Source organism: Nycticebus coucang, chromosome 6, assembly GCF_027406575.1.
Source record: "Nycticebus coucang isolate mNycCou1 chromosome 6, mNycCou1.pri, whole genome shotgun sequence".
NCBI lineage: Eukaryota > Metazoa > Chordata > Mammalia > Primates > Lorisidae > Nycticebus > Nycticebus coucang.
In genome coordinates, this window is record NC_069785.1 from 135,713,599 (window position 1) to 135,733,656 (window position 20,058).

The 20,058-nt window shown below is 46.6% G+C and overlaps 1 protein-coding gene across 1 annotated transcript in view; it reads right to left on the minus strand.

The window, feature by feature from the left end:
* Nucleotides 1-17,517, minus strand: part of FLI1 (Fli-1 proto-oncogene, ETS transcription factor) — a 115,087-nt gene extending 97,570 nt beyond the window's left edge. Inside the window, exon 1 of the mRNA XM_053594550.1 lies at nucleotides 17,189-17,517. Coding sequence (XP_053450525.1) covers nucleotides 17,189-17,206 — 18 coding nt within the window. The 5' untranslated portion in view covers nucleotides 17,207-17,517. The remainder of the gene's footprint in view (nucleotides 1-17,188) is intronic.
* Between the last annotated feature and the right edge of the window lie 2,541 nt (nucleotides 17,518-20,058).

Consider the following 20,058-nt stretch of genomic DNA (forward strand, 5'->3'; position numbering starts at 1 on the left):
CCACGAGGACAGAATCTTCCAACCGGGGAGTGATTTTTCTGACAATCCATGAGCTACAGAATTATTGCACTAATGATAAGCTCTATGCAAAACAGTCAGGGTCAGACCATTGGAGACTCCAAGTGAGCAATCTCTAGGGCCTTTGGGCTGACCTGGTCATCTCAGCCTCTCTGGGGGGTGGGTATGAGCAAGAAGCAGTGACTTCACACCTCTGAGACTGCCATGGAGAGCTAGAGCTCAGGGAACTTGGCCCCACCTTCTCTGAGGAGTCTGCCCATCTTAGTTTCAAAGAATTAGCTCACAAATTAGCTCCATGCCCCAGGTTCAGTGGTAGACACCGGATTGACCTTTACAGTGATGGGTCCCTGAAGGCTTCTGCAGCAGAAGCCACTATCAGTTTGCTTGTTAGTCCATGAGGTCAGATGTCCGTGGGCATTTTTCCTTACGGTAATTCTATACACACAGTAGGGCGGGGGCATTTTTCCTTACGGTAATTCTATACACACAGTAGATGCAGCGTGTCACACACTCCTGTTATCTATGGTGAGGGACATGAAGGGAGGAGGCGCATGACTTCACGTCTTGGGAGTGTCATGGATGCTCGGCATACCCAGTGGAGAGAAACTGGGTTTCGGAGGCTGCCACTGTGGCTACTCATGTGCTAATTAAAGTCGCTTTGTTCACATGTGTACTTAAGAAGAAATCCTACAGAGAGTGATACAGATCTGGAAACTAGAAAAGCAAACCATCTGGTAATAGTATAAAATCCTGCAGAATAGGAAATCATATTTTCATGGTGGCCTAAAACACAAAGCACCAGGGCTGAAAAGGACCTCAAGAATAAGTTAGGAAATGCCATATTTCACAAATGAAAATCATCATGTTGTGTATAGGGCTTTCTTTGGCTAAGATTATTTTTCCATGAAAAGGGATAGATCAAGAGCCCACACCTCTCTTCGAAAAAGCCCCAAATACACACATTCAGTCATGATTTGTGAACATCCTTCGGATAAATTCCAAACGCCCCCATTTTATAGAAGGGAAATAAAGTATGACAATCTCAAGGGTCAGTGCAGACTTCGAGATGAAGCCGGGAGGCCAGCGCGAAGGTTCCAGCCGCAGGCCAACAGGATAATGCTGAGCATTCACTTTTCATTTTGTTTTGCTTTAACGTTAGTCATGAAAGTAAATGGAAGTGTCCGTCTCCATGTGGACGACCCATTGCTGACTCAGATAAAAATAATCCGCGTGAATATATCCCTCTGACAGATTTCAGACTTTAAAATTATGGTTTTGACCTGAATCATACAGACTTGCACGGTCTGCTATGGGAGCCACTAGCCACATGTGGCTATTTAAATTTAGATTAATTAAACTTAAATTAAAAATTGACTTCCTCTTTGCACTAGCCGCGGCAACATTTCAAATTCTCAATAGCCACTTGAAGAGTGAGGCTGGTGTTTACCATATTGGACAGTACATAACAGGACATCTCTACTTTTGCAGAAAGTTTTATCAGACAGCCCTCATCAAGACAGTGTTCTTAATCTTTGACTTTCCTTGGTTTTTAAGATAAGAGTTAAAATATTGAGATAAATGGATGAAGTTTCCTAAGTCTTTTCTCCAAAAACTTGTGCAAGAGTTGTGTCTCTTATGAAGTTTCCTATACATGGGTGACTTTAAGAGAAAGATGTTGGAGCCTTTTATAGCTCAAGAAAATATAATTGCTCCCTTACACCAAAATCGCATTCAAAATCAGACATTTAGAGTTACTTGAAAAGGTTAGAAAATATTACATTAGTTATTTCCAAATCTCTGAATTTGGGAGCACACACAGGGAATAGTGACCGTGGCACCCCAGTGAGGTTGTCCTGAACTTTAACGCAATCCAACCTGACTAAAGTAGATGCCACTGTCAAATAAATTTCCTGCAAGGCTGCATTGATGCCATTGTGCGAGATGTGCTTTGTAATTTGAGATGTTCTCCAATACCTTTACCTTCACTCTGTGGGGTTGGTGTGGAAAAACACAGAATGCTCCTTCAATACAAGAGTCTAGGTCTTCGTTTTCATGGGGGGGGCCCCACATCTAGATTGTGGTCCCTAAGACCTACAGATTGGTGTCTGAGCAGCTCAGGGTCCCAGGCCATGGACTTTGAAATCCGTATACTGTTGGTCAAAAATAAAACCCTAATATATAGTGCAACACATTCAGGAAACAGATTTAAGAAGTTTTTAGTCTTAATTTTTAATGTTTGAATGAAAACAGCCACTTTGCTTTCTCTATCTCATTATTCAGCCACTCCAGTGTGGGTAGAATATGGACAAAACTTCTCTTTCCCTCCACTCTGATCCTGCAACCATTTTTGGCTGTTTAGTGTATCATAAAAGGCAGAAATACAACTTCTCCTAAAATCCTGGTGATGTCCGATGAAGGCAAAGACGGAGCTTGCCTTTCTTGGACTCTGACAGAAGGGCCACCATACTGGCAGAGGACCATCTTCCAAGCAAATTACGCCCTTTGTTCTGTTGTCCCTTCACTTACAGTGAGGTCAGGAGAACCTATCAGCAGTATCTCCACTTAAAACAGACCTTCGCAACCAACCAAATTCGTATCCCTTGAAGAGGGAGCTTAGTTCTACCATTCCTCCTAGGCTGGAGGAACTGAAATGCTGGCTTCCTTCTGGATTAACCAACTTCTGGCCTGGCTCTGTATTCCCTTAGCCCATCACCACAAGGACATAGAGGAGGTAAGAGAAGAGGTGGCCCAGATGAATGGGTGGAGGCAGCCATGGTGTACATGGCTAGCCTGATGGGAGTTTTAAAACTATCCATAGGGGTGTCGCCACATAGGTTGGATGGGATAATTAGTTTCTCTCTGTTTTGTGCTTGACACAACTCCCTTTATCAGCAGCACAAGCCTGGAATTCCTGAAGCCACACTCATATCCTGCCATCGGTTTTTACGTAAAACCCCCCATTGATTGAGATGGGAGTTTCTCCACCAGAACAATAGCCGGATATGAAGGAGGGAAGGGAGGAATATGGATGTTTGATCTGTACTGGTGAATTTCTAGAGGATGGTGTCTATGTGGGCAAAGAGATATGAGGAAGCAGCTCGCTAACAAATTTAACCAAATGCAAACAAGTCTTTAGAATCATGAAGGCCACAAAAAAACAACCCCATGGATGCAAGTTAAGCAACCTTTATTATCTATCAAGTTAAAGTACTGACCTGAATGAGAATGATAACTAAGATAATAATGACTAGCGTCTGTACAGCACTTTGCAATTACAAATACATCTACTCCCATCATTCTTTGGATCCTTATAATTAGTAAGGTAGACAGAAAACTTAATGTTATTGTTACTATCATTGCTATTCTTACTTTCCATTGAGGAAAGGAGAGAAGAGAAGTTAATATCTGGCCTAAGATCACACAGCAGATCAGTGGGATTGAATTTAGATTTTCAAATTTTAGTTGGCACGTGGCTTTCACAGAATTATTCTGCCACAGCCGTGATCATCTAGCAAACACTCCAGAAACTCACTGCCAGCCTTACTAAGATTTTGTGTCACCTTCCTTATGCAAGAATCACTTCATAACACATGGGCATTCCCACGTAATAATGAGTGCACACAAGATACATTTTATAACTTTAGGTGAATGAATATTGCCAACCAGCCCCTTACGAAGAAAAGTGCAAGGTGTGGGGGTTCTCTCTTTAGAAAAAATTCCAAGCAAGGCCCAGAATCTGAAATGTTGCATGGGTTTGTAATTGGCATTGAGAGCAATCCCATCATAAGCCACCCAGTAGGTAGTTTGTAGCGAGTAATTAAATCTTTCCTTCAAGAAACTCAGAGCAACTCCAGGTTTCTACCAAACCTGCCCCAGGATAGTACCATCCTAGTCTGAATCCTTTTGGGAAGACGGAGCTGCTGTGGTTAAGAGAGAGAGAGAGTAACGTGGCCAATGTTGCCCAGTCAACCTAAGTCAAACAGGCGCAGAACTCCAATTACCCAAACCAGTGTGTGCTTTAGCAAGTTAGAGGGACTGACATCAGAAGATGGAAAGGCTCTCAAGGCCTCAGAGGTGTTCCCAGACAGGGTCACCATCAAAGATTGTCCAGGACAATGAGAGTGAAGGGTAGAATGAATCGTGTTGTAATTGCAGACAACCGGTACCCTCTGATCACAAGGGAGTTAAAAGCGGTCTTAATATCTCCTGATACACCTGTTCCATCTCTGATAAAACTGACCATTCAAAACTGCTTATTGATGTCAACTAACACAGCAAGAGGGACTGTTGCATTTCACGGAACATTCCCCTACCCCTGCCAGAGGTCTGAGCCACCCACCCCTGGTGATGGGCAAAGCAAGGCACCCACTTTCAGGGACATTCTCTGTATTCCCTGGAAGTTCACCTCTATTGAGGCATTTGTCTCTTGTATGCACACTCACTACTAAAATATCCTTTCCTGTTTCCAGTCATTTTTAACGATTAAGCATGCAAATGTCTGAGCAACAATTGTTAAACTTCTGTGGCCATTTATGATGAAGGAAAGATGAATCAAAGAGAATCTGAACCATCAAAGAGCTCTTACAACACCAGTATTTTGAGCCTTTAATTGGAAGTGAATCAGAAACAGGCATGTGAAATTTCCCTTGAAATACACATAGGGTTTTAAGATTTTAAAGAGGAGTCTGGGTCATACCCATTCTAGACTGATGGGAAGAAACAATTCTGATGTGCTCCATACCAGCCCCTGATCACAGCTTGTCTACAAAACCTGGGGCAAACTGGCAGGGCAGGGAGGTGGCCATGGTGATTCCTTCCCCATACTACAGATCCCATAAGTACAGAGTGATCCACAGGCCTCCAGGAGCTTAGAAGCCAGGGCAGCAAACCCCCATGGCTGGATGCCTTCCCTAAGGCACTCTGGGGAATTTTACCTCTTCACCCGGCGATTTCCTGAAATGACATTTTTAGCAAATCTGTCTGCTCTTTCTCCCTCCCCTTTCTAGAAAAGTACAGAAAGTACAGGTGTCTCACGAGTTTCTGACCTCTACAGAAGTCCTATGTTACACCGAAGACCTGATTTGAGCAAGACTGCTTGTGCCCTTTGGACTAATGTGACATTGTAAAGAGGGCTCTCTACAGACAGCGTATCAGGGCCAGGAGTTGCACTGCTCCCCACAAAATGCATGATCTTTGCTCTGGGATCACTGACCATTCAGTAGTCTGGGTATAGGCCTCAAAAGAAAGCTCCCAGGCTCCTCCATATGGGCACAGTCACCAGGCCTAACCGTTCCCCTGGGCCTTGTCCATGCAGGTGATGTGAGGCTGAGCACACCACCCCCACCCAGGCCCACCCTCACACACTCCCCTCATGCTACAGAGCTGCTCTGTCATCTAGAGGGGATGACACCTCTAGATGACACCGTGGACCGGGTTAGAAGTCAGCATGAATTAACTGTGATGAATGAGCCCTCTGCAGTGATACCTGTTGCAGGGGGATGGGAGAGGGGTACAGTTCATTTTCATTTCTTTTTCCCTTTCCAAATCCGTGATGCGTATAAAGAGAAAGGTGTACTTGAGTAACATTTGGGTGGCTACACCATTGCCTAGTGCCCTTTGCAGTCCCCCAGGAGTATTATAATGGTCAGGGGATAGGACCAGGAACCAAAGAAAACATGAGTCCTCCATGTCTTGGCTCTAGACAACACCCTTCCTATGGAATGTGGGGTTTGGGTGCGTGAATGTGTGAGTTCTGAGCCCAGTATCTCTGGCCCAGGTCTTATCTTTGGACACGCTGTGTCCTGAAGCCCCAGTGATCTCTTCTGAGCAATGGTCTCTTACTTTGTAAGAGTGGTGTGGAGTGGAGTGGAGCGGGACCATAAGTAGGCAAGGTGTGATAGATGCTTTCGAGATACAAAAGATGGGAAAGCAGGTCTATGAACAGTGCACCTCTATTACCCTGTTTCACACCGGCAGGTCTTTCAGTAAGAACAGACCTTGGGGCCAACTGAGGAAAGCAACAACCTCAACCCAATTTCTGGAATTTCTCCTTCAACTGACTTTGATGATTCTTTGTATCACTTTGAAGCTTCTTTCCCTATCTGCAAGATGCTATGGTTAGAACACCAAACACAGGCTGAAACCTTTATACACTAAGGTTTCTTTGCAGACCTGTTATGTTGAATTAAGGTAACAAAAGGTTGAATCCAATGGAGAGAAACATTACTTATAACTTTTTGAAGTACAAGCACCTATGGGGTAGGAGTGTTCATGTACCATCAGGGAGAATGAGTTCATTTTCCTTCCTTGAATAAAATCAAACCACAGCTACAACAACTTTACTGGCTCATTGACCCCCGATAATTGCACATGGGGCTCATCATGACAGTTGCAGAGAAGGCTGTGAAAAAACGCAAAGGCGGACACTTGGCCCTCTGCATTGAGAATGAAAATTTTAAAATAATAGGTTCTTCAGTGCTAAATTGTGTTTGCTCCCAAAGATCCTTGGAGCGCTGGTTTTCTTTGTTCTGCCAAAGGAAAAAGGAAATATATGAGGAAGCTGGGCCAGTCCACAGGAAGTCTCACTTGGTCTGATAAAAGGAACTGGTGTGAGGTAGCTTTGGATAAGCAGTTATAAGTCAATCAGCCTTGAAATAACAAGAAAGCCTATTCAAGAGAAACTGGAGCCTGAAGTCAGCCATTCTTGATGATTTCCTTTTAACCTTGCAAAACATTCCCTTCTTTGTGTTTTTTATAACCTCCCGAATCTGTTATGTTTTAAAATCGTGTGTAGGGGTATGCGTATATGAGTGAAAAAGAGTAAAAAAGAGCAAGAGTTAGAGCAAAAGAAAATAGAAGTTGTAAGGGTAGAAGAGGAAGCCTTGTCAGGTCACCCTATTCTGCAAAAACTTAAAATTTCGCCTCACTGGCTCTTTATGGTAACACGGAGCCTGTAGGTTTCAGGCCAGCGCATCTGGTACCAAAGGCAAGCAGGCTCTTGCACCTGAGAAATGCAGGGCTTAGGCCTTCTTGAGTAAAGGGTGGTGCAGAATTGACCAATTTACTGAATTTGCCCAGTGCATACTGTGGCTGGGTCACTTAGACTAAGGGACAAAACATGGCCAGGCCCAGGGGTCCATGCGTGTAATCCTAACACTTTGGGAGGCCAAGGTGGGAGGATTGCTTGAGGCCAGCAGTTTGCGATCAGCCTGAGCAAGAGCAAGACACCATCTCTACAAATTAGAAAAATTAGCTGGGTGTGGTGGCATGTGCCTGTAGTCCCAGCTACTTTGGAAGCTTAGCCAGGAGGATTGCATGAACCCAGGAGTTTGAGATCCCTGTGAGGTATGACAGAGAGTCAAATAGCTTTACTAATCACACAGCCTTATTACCCTGGGTCAGGCCTAAAGGTCTTTCAGTAAGAGTAGATAGTGAGGCCACGTAGTTATGATGATGCCACTGCACTCTAGCCAGAGTGACAGGAGACCCTGTCTCAAGATAAACAAATAAATAAATAAAGGACAAAACAATAACAAAACCTATGTGGTCCCCAATAGAGGGGTTTGGAACCCTAAACAAAACCCTTGCAGGTGGACAGGACTGGATTCAAATCATTGCTTGTCTATTTTCTGCCTGTATGACCTCAGGTAAGTGATCTATCCTCTCCAAAACAGAAATATTACATCCATGCTAGGGTTGTCTCAAAGATCAAGTGTATATCTTAAAGGTTAAAAGAGCCAGAGACACCTGGAGGTGGACAAGAGACCTCTTTCCCTTCTCCTAACTGTGATTGCTTTTTCTTCTTTTATGCCCTCTTAGTTAAAGGGTGATTGTGCCTCCTGCTCTCAGGTGAGTTTAGAGACAGCCAGGCCTTGGCTGGGGCCACGGGGGCCATGCCACATGGTGGGTGATACAGCTTCAGGCTGAACTGGGGCCCCGGGGGTTACTTGTTTGCCCACAGCACAGCTCTACTTCCTGTTTTGAGAAGAAGGGGGAAAAAAACCTTTCAGAAAACTCATTAAGAGGCTGAAAATTCTTCTTGGACATCAGATTGTTGTCTTTGTAAGAGCTAAGTGTAAATGAATCGAAACCAGATAAATTCAATTTCCTTTCAATTAATTACGGGATTTTTTTTTTTTTTTAAGTCCAGAGGAAAGACAGTCGAGGCCAAGTGTGTTTTGGGTTTTAAAAGAAACCAAATTCTGAAAAAGAATCTAAGAACATAGAGTGGAGTCAGGCCTTATTCTTAGTTTGCATTAACAAAAATGGATTAGCACAGCTCCTGTGTCACTCAGCAATAAGAATGACCAGCTCTCAGAGAGAGTCACCTGCACTTGCTGAGAGCCACGGCCTTGTACGGGCCTTGAGGATCACTTTTGCAGTAGGAAATTTGCCCTGGGATTGCAGGAGAAGTTTCACACGGGTCCCCATGGAACATCTACGAGAGGTTCAGCCTTCCTCACTCCAAAATAAATGTTCATAAACCCTGTCCAGGATCAGAGTCATAGGCACGAGAGAGCAGAAAGGAAGTTTTAAAATCATCTTTTCATTTTATAGATGAGAAAACCTTTAAGATAAATAATGAAGAAATGAAGTGACTTGCCCATTTGGGGGCAGAATGGGACATAAACTCAGGTCTTCAGATCCCAGGCTAGACTATTTCTCCCTGTGCTTATCTGGTCATACAGCCCATCCCCTTTTCTACAAGTCTCTTCCGAAGAGTCTCTATTTTTTAAATCAGTTCATTAAATTATAAAAGATGTTAATGATTAAAAATAAAATACTATATAAATTTACTGTATGAAAAGTAAAAGTCTACTTTCTCCATGCCCAGAGGCAGCCACTATTAATAGTATCTTCTGTATTCTTCTAGAAATTATACACAAATAATCTTACCTGGGTGCGTTTAATTTTTTTTTTTTTTTTTTACCTAAATGGACTATCCATTTTGGAACTTGCTTTTGTCCGTGTGATTTTATACATTGGAGAACCTTTTAAATTAGTGTATACGACACTTGGTTGTGTTCAGTAGTAGTTACATGGACTTTCTTACATGAATCTTCCCTGATTAATTCGTCTAATTCCAATTTTTCTATTATAAACCATGCTACAATAAACAACTTGTACAGATGTATAGGTATCTACATGTAGATCTATAGAATTGGAATTACCAGATTTGTATAAATATTTAACTTCTCAAATAGCTGTTTCCCTCTGGAAAGATTATACCAAGGTATATTCCTAACAGGAGAATAAAACAGTGATGTTTTCCTTTACTTTTTCTAGCTCCAGGGTTTATTAATCTGTTTCAATCTCTGCTGCCCTCTCAGGTCATAGATGTTGGAATTTTGTTATTTTCTTTTGAATGAAATTATGCCTGTGCTAGAGATTCTTTTCACATGTTTATTGCCCATTTGTATTTTTCTCTAACATTGTCTGTTCATAGCATTTTTGCCCATTTGTCTGTTAAGTGGCCTTTTTCTTGTTTATAAGTAGTCTTTGTTAATGAGAAATTTACTTATTACCTTGTCTTGTGTATGAGAAATATTCTTTCTCAGTTTCTCATTTATCTTTTCATTTCACTCATGGTAATTTTGTTTTCCTGTTAATATGTAGAGAAACTGACGCTGAGTGAGGGGAAATCAGAGGGAGTGTTCCAGTGGAAGCTCTGTCTTTTCCAGGAAGGTCCTTACAGAGGACTAGAATGAAAGGGCAGTGGTTACTATAAACCAGATATCAGCTTTGGGGAAATGTGTCTAAATGTTCGTACGATAGTCACATCATAGATAAAGATCCCCCCCCCACCCCCGTGTATAGTTTATTTTGGAATCTCTGATAGCCAGAGCTTAGATTCAGAAAGCAGAGAAGCCTTTACCCTCTAGAGATCTGGAAGAAACAGTATAGACATCTTGGTCTTATTCATTTATGTGATACTCTGTCGAACACAGTGCCTGGCAATTTATTCACCTTTTGGGTGAATAAATAAATAAATAAGTATGAATTAAATGATAGATGTCTAAAAACAAATGACTCTGCAGACATGAGAATTTCAATCTAAATACATACTTTTGTATAGACTGTAATAGCATTAACTTAATGACAACTCCAAACTGAGTAGTTTTTATAATATTAATCTGTTTGTTGTTATGCTTCTGCTACTTGAGTGGTGCTGCAGAATTATTCACTCTGAGACTCTTTCCCACACAAAATCAATGAATACCTATATATTCAGACCCAGTAACTCTCCCACTGGCATGTTAGATTCCGGTAGACATGGGAAACCCACACGTCTAGAAATTCAAGGTTAAAGCTCCCATGGCACCTGTAATTCTGGCCTCTTGCATGTGTGTACTGAGATGTGACATTAAGGTCTTTCATTACGTTGGACACATAGCACTGGCTGGGTAAACAGGTCTTGCTTTTGGGAAAGCATTTCAGTTTTCACAAACTCATTCTCTTTGAGGTGGTGTGAATAAATTACTGGGATTTTGATCATAAACTACATGGCAGACACACTATTCCCTCAAGGTGGCAAATACCTTAAATATTTCAGAGTTTGGTTCATTTTCGTAGGTAGGAACCATTTTGAAGCTGATACATTGGCGCTCTGCATTAACTGAAAACGCATCCGAAGACTCAATCTCTGAGCCTACTTGGGAATGAAGCTGGTAAATCTGAGTCTTTGCTTTGGCTGGATGAAATGTCAGGGTTTCTAACTGGGGCAAGGCCCAACCAATGCGTGAAAGAACATCAGATCTGTCCGAATTCGCATAGAAATTTGATTTGAGTTCCAGGGAAACAACCTTTCCTTTGGTCTCTTCTCAATTGCTATTTGCTGACTCATTCTCAAAAGGAACTAAAATTGTAGCCCAGGATAGATGGCCCAATTGAAAAGACAGCTCCCGGTGGAGTCTCCAGAGCCCTAGGACAGAAGAAATGTTTAAAGAGGCAAAAAGCATAATCACATTTTTATGACATCTGGCAAAATTCAGTTTCTTCTTCTTCTCTTAATATCATATTTAATAAGCAGATGTTTTTGAAGACAGCCAACAGCACTTCTTACTGTCTGAACTCATCACTGGGTAGGCAGACTAATCCTGACTGCTGCTGCTTCTTGAGTGACTTCTGATAAGCGGTGGAATCCCTCACTTTCCTAAGGATACAGCAAGAACAGGGAGGATCTCGTCCCTAAGAGATCTGTATAGCTATAGCTATGCAGCTCATCCCTCTGTTTATGACTTTCTGATTCCTCCTTTCTACTTGTATTGCAAGATCCAAGTTCTCTGCGACAGTATTTAAGGTCCTTCATAATCTCGTTCCTCCTCGTCTTTCCACTCCCACCTCTCTTTCACATGCACCCTCCCCAAAGCATTCCACTTTCCTAGAAAGCTCTTGACCATGTTTTCCTATGCAAGGCCTACAGCGTTCAAGGCCAAGGTCTACGTCCACCTATGCCAAAGGATGATGTGGCTGTTATATGTAGAAAAAGCAAGAATTATGGAATCAGAAACACCGGACTGGAAACCCAGCTCTGTCACTTGTTACCTGTAATCTTAACAACTTGCCTTAGTCTCTGAATTTGAATATCTTCCCTATAAAATAGAGATGCGATGATATTCCCTTCCAGAGGGTTATCGTGAGGAAGAGATGCCAGGATGTATGTGAAAGTGATTTTCAAACAGTAAAGAAGTACCCACATAATTATTATTATATAATATAATAATTATCGTTAGGTCTTTTTCTGTCTGTCCAGTTCAAGCTGTGCTTGAAGCCCTTTTAGGGCCACCAGAACATGTCCTGGGCACACACACACACACACATAGACACAGAGCTTATCTTCTGGGGAGGGCTCCTGGTCAGCAGCCCCTTTGCCGTGGTGTTCTTTCTTTACAGAACTTAGTTACCTAGTTCAGTCTCTAAATAGCAGTCAGGCAATTGCATTCATGTGATTGATCAGTCCACCAGCCCATGAGGCTGAGGTTACAAACCCCCATAAGGCCGGGAAGCTTTGTATGGAAAGGGGTTATTTCGTAGATTGCCTGATTTGTCGAACTTCCAAGATACTGGCCCAAAGGGAGGCAGTGTGGGGGTCCTCGACCCCATACGTTGCCTCTGGGGAAACATCTCAGTGCACAAACTCCTGCTAGTGGGTGTATCAGGTCAGTAGCACAATTGTAATATTCAAAGAATGGCATCACTTGGCGACACCATCGAACGAACACGTGAGTAGGGTCAATCATTACAGCAACAGAAAACGAAACAGGGCGTAGCCTTCTGTAGAGGAAAAGACACCTGCCCAGCTCTGAGGTTACTAAAAAAGGCCGGTTGCAGGTTTTGTGACATTGTGTGTGTGTTTGTATGTGTACATAATGAACAGTGTCTCTTAGCCTACTCAGCTTGTTATAAAACAAAAAACAGAACATACACTTAGACTGGTTTAAGTACAGACCAACACATTTTTGTTAATCAATATAAAAAATTTTTTCCCATTCTTTTTTTTAACTGGGGGCAACTTAGTATTAGCCATTAGACTAATGCTACATTATCTGGAAAAAGAGGGTTGGTTTAAATCAACTACTTTTTAAAACAAATGTCAAGTTAACTGGTTGACATTTGAAGGTGATATTGAAATCCTACATCTTATTTAATGCCGTTGTTATTCACAGTCTGGGAGATGGATCCAAATGATACATTCTAGTATGTCTGAATATGTTGTGTTTAAATAGTGAAATATTCAATCATGCAAAGAGTTGCAATAGAAATTCAGCCCACCTGCCCCTAGCCTGAAGAGAGGTTGGGTTATTAAGTAAAATATTATATTTCTGGATGTCTCCTGGTAATGGAGACTTTGTCTACAGGAAAAGAAGGATTTACTTTGGAAAAGAGCTGTCTAAAAATTCTATCTAAAAATTAGAATTTGTTTTGTCTTTAAGTATGGAAATAATTCAGGGTGGCAGTGATACATTTTTCATTAAATAACAGAAGTGTCTTTGGTTCAAAGTGCCAGATGCTTTATGATTTTTCTTTTAAAGATTTTTTGTGTCTCTCCTCCCTCCAGGATTCTATAATTCACAGTCATGAAACAAAAGCAAATGCCATTTTCATAGTGTAATGGAAAGAACACCAACCTAAGGGTTCGGAGCCCTGACCTTTCACCCTGACTCTGTCAGTAATGAATCGTGGGATCCTGCACAATTCACTTAATGCCCTTGGCCTCATTCTCCCCACCCGCAGAATAAGAATGTCAAGCTACATATTCTTTAAAGTTCTGAAGTTGACAACCTATAAACTTAAATTTAAATAGCAGTGTAAGTGAAAGGAAGCTTTTTGGTACAAATTATTCACACACAAAACAGGATTATTCATTTTGGTAATTACCCGAGGGGAGCAATTCTGCATGATCACAGGGACAGAAAAAGTGAATGACAAAATCTACCTTGCCTAGAGTTCTGTGAATCCAGGTACCCTGAAGGTTACAAGGTGGTTACTTGTGCCCCTCTTCCTGGGGGCACAATTCAAGTCTCTGGTCTCAAAGGTTCCTCACTCAGCTGCTTCTCCCCCAAACCTCATCCTGAAGTTTCCCTGCCCTGCCTCCAGTGACCTGTCCCCCAGGGTTTGCAGAGCCTGGTGGTAACTCCAAACTTTCTTTCCAGTTTTGCTCTCCTATCATGAATGGGTTTCGAGGTGCTACACCCTGATGAGGTAGAAGATGGTGAGTGACAATATCTCTGCTCAGTCTGTCTGGCTGGTGTGGCCCTGTCTCTACCCCAACCTGCTTTATTGTTCTTCAGAGGATAGATCACAACAGACAGAGATTATTTTTCTTTGTGTATCTGGTGCCTTCACTAGAGTATACATTCCTGGGAAGTTTTATTCTGGATACTTAAAACATAATAGACACGTCGTAAATAGTTGTCGAATTAATGAAATATACATTACGCTAAATAAGACCTATGATCTAATTTTCAGACCAATCCTTCCCAGCACGCCAGTCCCCAACAGGGAACTTCAACTAAGATGCATCCAGCTAAGATATCAGACTTTACTTAATCCCTACTGGGCCCATAGGGCGAAGGGGTGCTTTGCCCTCTTGTTACAGATGAGGAAGTGGAGCACCTTGCTATCAGGCACACAGCAGCTAAGAAGCAGAGCCTAGAATGAATCTGGGTTTTCTGACCCGGAGTCTGCTGTTTGTTTCCATATTTCCCAGTTTCACGCACCGTGTCTGTGTCGCCTCTCATCCTCCCCCGGTCTGTCACGGCACCCTGTGCTTTGCGCCAAGCTTCCATAGATGAAATCGATTGATTTCAAACAAAGTCTGCCTAGAACTTAGATGCAGTTTTTGAAACCAGGTCATTTCTTAAAGCGGCGACCAATATGATGTGCTTTTCAACACTGATACTATCACTGTGGGAAGCAGAGGTGGGGTAGGGTGTTGCTTAACATTGCAGGTTAACTCGTCAGTGGCAAAAGAAAAGCAGTATGGCTCTCGTAAACTGTGGTGCTGCCAGGGTGATGCTCTTTCCCTAGTGATGATCTTGGGAAAAGGAAGAGAAAGTAACCAGGACTCATTATTACAAAGGACAATACGATTGGCATTTTATTGTCACCTGGAGTGTACATTATGCACAAAATAAAGGACTTCTGGGAAGAAGCCCAGACCTCCCTGGCTTCCTAGACCCCAAACCTCCTCAGCACTGAGGCCCAAAGGTTATTTTGAAGTCCAGACTGAGGAAGAGATGTGCAGGTGCATGAAATCACATCTCAGAATCATTCAAAGCTGATTTTTAAAGGCCATTCAAACCAGGAATGCACATTCTGGATCTGTGCCCACCATCTATAGCATCTCAGACTCCTATCAGCACAGGAATGGATTCAGCGCACACACAGGTAAGAGGAGTTCTTGTAAAAGCAAAAGCATAGGAGCATAATTTTCAGGCACAGAAAAGATCAGAAAGGTATTGTAGAGGTAACTCAGTCCTCCTATTTCATTTTTAGGAAGAATTTGAAGCTCAACCAGGCTTAATGGACTGTGCATTAAGACAGTGGCCTCTAACTTGGTCCAGTGTCCCCCCCAAGTTCAGGGTCTGCACCCTTGTGGGAGGGGAGTCCCCAGATATAGAGTTCACATGTGAACAGAAAACTGTGTGGCTTTCACACAGTTTAAATCCCAGATTATACACTGAAATGCACTAAAGACTCAATCCTCTCAAATATTGGACATCAAGGACGGCTTCAAAAACCACCGCTCTGTGGGTGACTCAGCCTAGCCAGGTAACCTGGGTGACAATTATGGTGCTCCCATGGAGAGTTTTGAGGGGTTCCCAGTGTCCTACCACCCATTGAAAAGACAGAACCATCACCATATCCTTGGCCTGAAAGGCTAGGTCCAAGCCTGTTCTTGGTGCCTGCCACGCCAATCTGTATGTGTATTAAAGAGGTTAGCACATCCTGGGTACACAGCCCACAGCTTCCTCCCCTGCTCAGGCCTGTGCTTAGAGATCTCAGCAGTCTGGAGATATTTCTTCACTTCTCCTTAGGGTATCCACATCAAGACCCTGGAGCTATTTGACCCTCTCAGATGAGAGAGGGTCTTTGGGGTAAGTGGCAAGGGTCCTGATGGGAGGAAGAGTTTTCTAGAATGCAGCATCTCACTACTAAACCCAGGGCAACAGAGACACTTGCACACACACACACACACCAACAGGAAGCCGAGAAGCAGGCATTAAACTGGCCCAACGATGATCCCCACTCCTGGGTCTCAGCAGGAATCCTGGCACCCACTCCTCCCACTGCTTGGTTCCCAGAGCCTCCCTTGAACACTTCGCTATCAGTCATCTCATCTCCAGATTTTCAAGTTCCTTCAGTTGGTAGTTTTTACCTAAGTCAGCATATTTCAACCTTTCAGAAAAAAAAAAGAGGCTTAAAAAATAAAAACTATGACCGCACCCAGAAGATAAAAATCTCTTGACTTCTGTAAGCCCCACAGCGTAACATCTTGGCTTCCTCTCATTCAGCACCGCGCGGAGAGCTGATTTTTCTGGGTTCTGGGGAATGGCGGGCTCTGCCAGTCCCCACCTCACCGGGCTAATGGTTTTTCCAGACGAGCTCCTGCTCTGCCGCTGCCTCCTGCTCCCATTCATTCCCCTCGGTCCTCTAAGGCCAGACTCACAAGGGGGTGTCCCTCCTCTCTGCTCTCGGCCCCACTTCTAACTCCCTTCGCAGGCAGCAACCAACCCCTGTGAAGTCTGACTCGGCCCCCAGACCCTTGCCCGTCCCTCGGGGCTGCACTTTTTGCAACCTGGACCCAGGCGTGGAGGCCGGGGTGGGGGTGGGACGGCCAGGCGGGCCCCGGGCGCGGGCTCAGAGCCGGTCACCGCAGGGGGCAGCGTCTCTGAAGGGCCAGGGACCCCGTTTGAGAAGACAGCCCCGGGAGCCCTTCCCCGGCAGCCGGCGCATGGCCAGGGCGCCCGGAGGCTGCGCGGACCCAGGCGGGGAAGGAGTCGCTGCCCCAGAAGCAGCAAGGCGGGCCCGTTAGTCGGGGGAGCCGATGGCTCCGGAGCGCCGAGAGGGAAGGCAGAGCAGCCGGCGCTGACATGTAAACAGGGGCTTCCATGTGGAAGAGCGGCTCCGACAGACCCGACACGCTCCCGCAGCCCAGAGCTCCTGCGAGGACTCGGCCACCCGCCCCACGGCCCGCGGCGCAGGGGCCGAGCCGGCTGCACCGCAGCCCCCCGCCCCACCGCGTTCGGCCTGTGGCCAGAGGCAGCCTGCCGCCCCGCGGGTGCCCGCCACCGCGGCCAGGGGCGCCCCGGGTGCCGGGTGGGAGTGGTGGGGCCGGAGCTCTCCGCCCCAGACTCGGCTCCGCACCCCGGGTCCCCAGCTTTCACGCCGCCCCCTCGCAGCCGGGCCGGCAGCGCGGTGGAAGGGGGCCGGACTCCGCTCCGGGGCAGGGGGTTGGAGGAGCTCGCCCTCGGTGGGGAGCCAGGCTACCCGCGCCGCGAGTGGGACTCGCCGCCCCGAGCGCCGCGGAGACCGCGCGAAGCCGGGGCGGGGAAGGAAGAGACAGCGGCCACGTCTTCCGGGCCCCGAGCCCCCGCACCGAGCCCGCCCGCCGCTTCGCAGCCCTGGACCGCCCCCGCAGCCCCCAGTCCACTGCCCCGCCGCTTACCTTAATAGTTCCGTCCATTTGGCCAAGTCTGCAGCCGAGCCCCCCAATATTCCACACATGACCCGGTTACAGCCTGACCTCGCAGCCCCTCTGGATTAGCCCGGCGCGGCCTCCCTGGCGCCCTGGGCCCTGCCTGCGTGCCCCCTGCGAGCGCCCTGCCCTCGCTCCCCTGAGCACGTTTGTTGTTGTAGCGGAAAGAAAAAGAGACAGTTAACCGGATGAAACTTTTTTTCAGCTAATTTTGGGAAGTGACTTCACTTTGCGAATCGGGGAGGAAGTCCTATCTCTCTCTCTCTCTCTCTCCTCTCGAGTTCTCTCTCCTCTCTCTGCGCTCCCCTGTCTTCCCTCCCCCCAACACCCCCTTTTCCTTCCCTTGGCTGGTCCTGCTTTTCACATCACGCACTGTATAAATATACCCGGAGATGCCCAATACATCCATGCACCGCGCACACAGGATACTTGCTTCGGGGAGATAAGAGCCCGCCGGGAACAATGACATGACGGGGTCCTCACCCAGCGCCCGCGCCCTGATTCCCGCTGTCTGCGGCCCCCTCCCCCATCACCTTCCCCGAAATTCCAAAGTCAAACGCTTTTGGCTTCTTTCCTTTTCCCGGGGCTGTTGGCCGAAGGTGGCCCTCCTGACTCATTCACTTTCCGTTTCTTCCCACAGATATGTTCATTAATGCTTTTTCCAGCCGGAGACAAACTTTTAGGGGCTGGGGGGGAACGGCGAGAGCGTTTACTAGGGCTGGGGATATCCTGGCGCCTACTGCCGGGGGAGATCCGGACGCAGATCCAGGCAAACCAACCATCACAAAGCGCATCCGACCAGAATTTTTCCACTCGGGCCCTCGGCTGCCGAGGCGCGGCGGACTCCCGGAGCGGCTCACCCCTCATCTAGGCGGATTCGGGGCAGTTTTGGGCTGACCCGCGCCGTCGGGGGCGCGGACTGCGCTCTGCGCGCATTGTTAGGAGAAGGGCGCCCTCCCGGGCAGCGCGTCTAGACTCTTGGCTCCAGGCGCCCACGGACTGCGAGGCTGACCCGCCGCACCCCAGGCCACCAGTCCCATCATCGGTGTCAGACCCCTAGCGCCTACCAGAACGCGACGGCCCATGCACCAACTCTCAGGCCAGAGTCCTTCCAATTTCACCCTGGCCTCGAAGGAACTGACGTTATGGCAGGACGTTTCCTCCGCCAGCAGTTCCTGGGAGCGCAGCACGGAACCGCTCGCCGCAGACCCAGACTTCTCCCAGGATGAGACCTGGCGGGCCGGGCTCTGGGTCATCCTCCCCACCTTGCCCTGGGCCTGGCCTCCCCTGGCCCACCGCGCCGCCCAGCCCACCCGCGGACCTCCCCGTCTCCCTGCTGAGCCGCCAGCCAGCTACAGCTCGGGCAACCTCGGGGATCTGCGGCTCTCGGCTTGACTCCCTTCTCCCCGACCTCCAAAACAGGTTACCTTGTCCAGCTCTCCAGACCACGCTTTGGACTTTCTCACTTTTATTAAAGAGTCCGCCCAGGGAAAGAGGAAAAAAATCCAGGAGAGATCCAAGTCAATGGAAAAGAAAAAAATTCAAAAGGGTGTCCACGGCGGCGAAGAGGTGACATTAATTCTTTATTTCTTCAGGAGCAATTGAGCCCAAGAGCTTGCTCGCCTCCCTCCCACCCTCCCCCACCCCCTCTCGAAATTAGTCTCATCAATTCAGCTCCAATTTTGGGTTCGAATACAGACACGGGTCTGAACGTGACCAGACCTGGAGTGGCGGGTGTAGCCTGCCAGCAGTTGAGACTTGGTGTGCGGGTGGGGGGTGGGAAGGGGGCCGGCTGACTCCCCCCTCCTGTCTGCTTTTCAATCCAGGGGTCTGCTCCAGGGCTCCCCTGGGACTGCCACATCTGGTTACTGCTAGCGGGGTCAGTCCCCCCCTTTGCCTGGGGCCACCAGTTCTGGAGTTCAATTAAAAGAAATCAGGCTTAACCCTTTCCTGCCTGAAGCCGACCTAACTGCCCTCTCTCGCTCCTCCCTTCAGCGTTTCCACATGCTTTCCAGAGAGGAAAGAGGTTAACGGGAAAGGAAGAATGAATTACATCCTTTCAAACCCCAAATTGTTTCCTTTTCAGCCCAGACTCCACCGACCTTCAAACGACAACAGGGCTTTCAGGAGGGTGCGGGGAGACCGCTTCCCACCCTGAACCTCGCCAGAACCCCACGCACCTTCAGCCACATTGCTCCTCTTTCACCGAGAAAGGACGCCAACTCCACCACCAAGAGGCCCCCTTCCCAGTGCTGGGCAATCACAGAGGCTGTTAACGGCCACCCCACACGGCTGACTGCCCCCTCCTAACCACACTGCTCCTAGTTTTTCGGAAGGCATCACTATGGCAAACAGGATGGCCGGGTTCCTTTCCAACTCCTGTTAGTTTGGCAAATGAGGACTTGTCTTCACTTCACAGATGGGTGGTCACCCCAACAGCCCTAGCACAGCCTCCCAACTCCTTTTAGCACTAGCTGCCTTCCCTATTGGAAGCATTCAATTTGGAACTAGATTAAAAGGAGGATTTGCCCTCCTGTTTTACTGTTGAACTCAAGAGCACTCTCTTTTTCTACCTGTAAACCCAAACTTACGGCACGTTCATGATTTGGAAGACCGGCTAGTGGAGAGGCTGGCATAGGCAGCACTGTTCCTTTTAGATCCTTGGATGGATGCTGCTGCCACTGCCTTTTTTATTTACCAGCCCCCTTGGTAGGGAGCTCCCATCCATTCACTGGGGTCTCCACTCAGAAGAACTGCCCTCCCACCCCCAGCTCTGAACAGATCTGCAGGAGTATCGGGTTCCCTCCACCAGCACTGTTAACACTGGTGGGCAAGGCTGC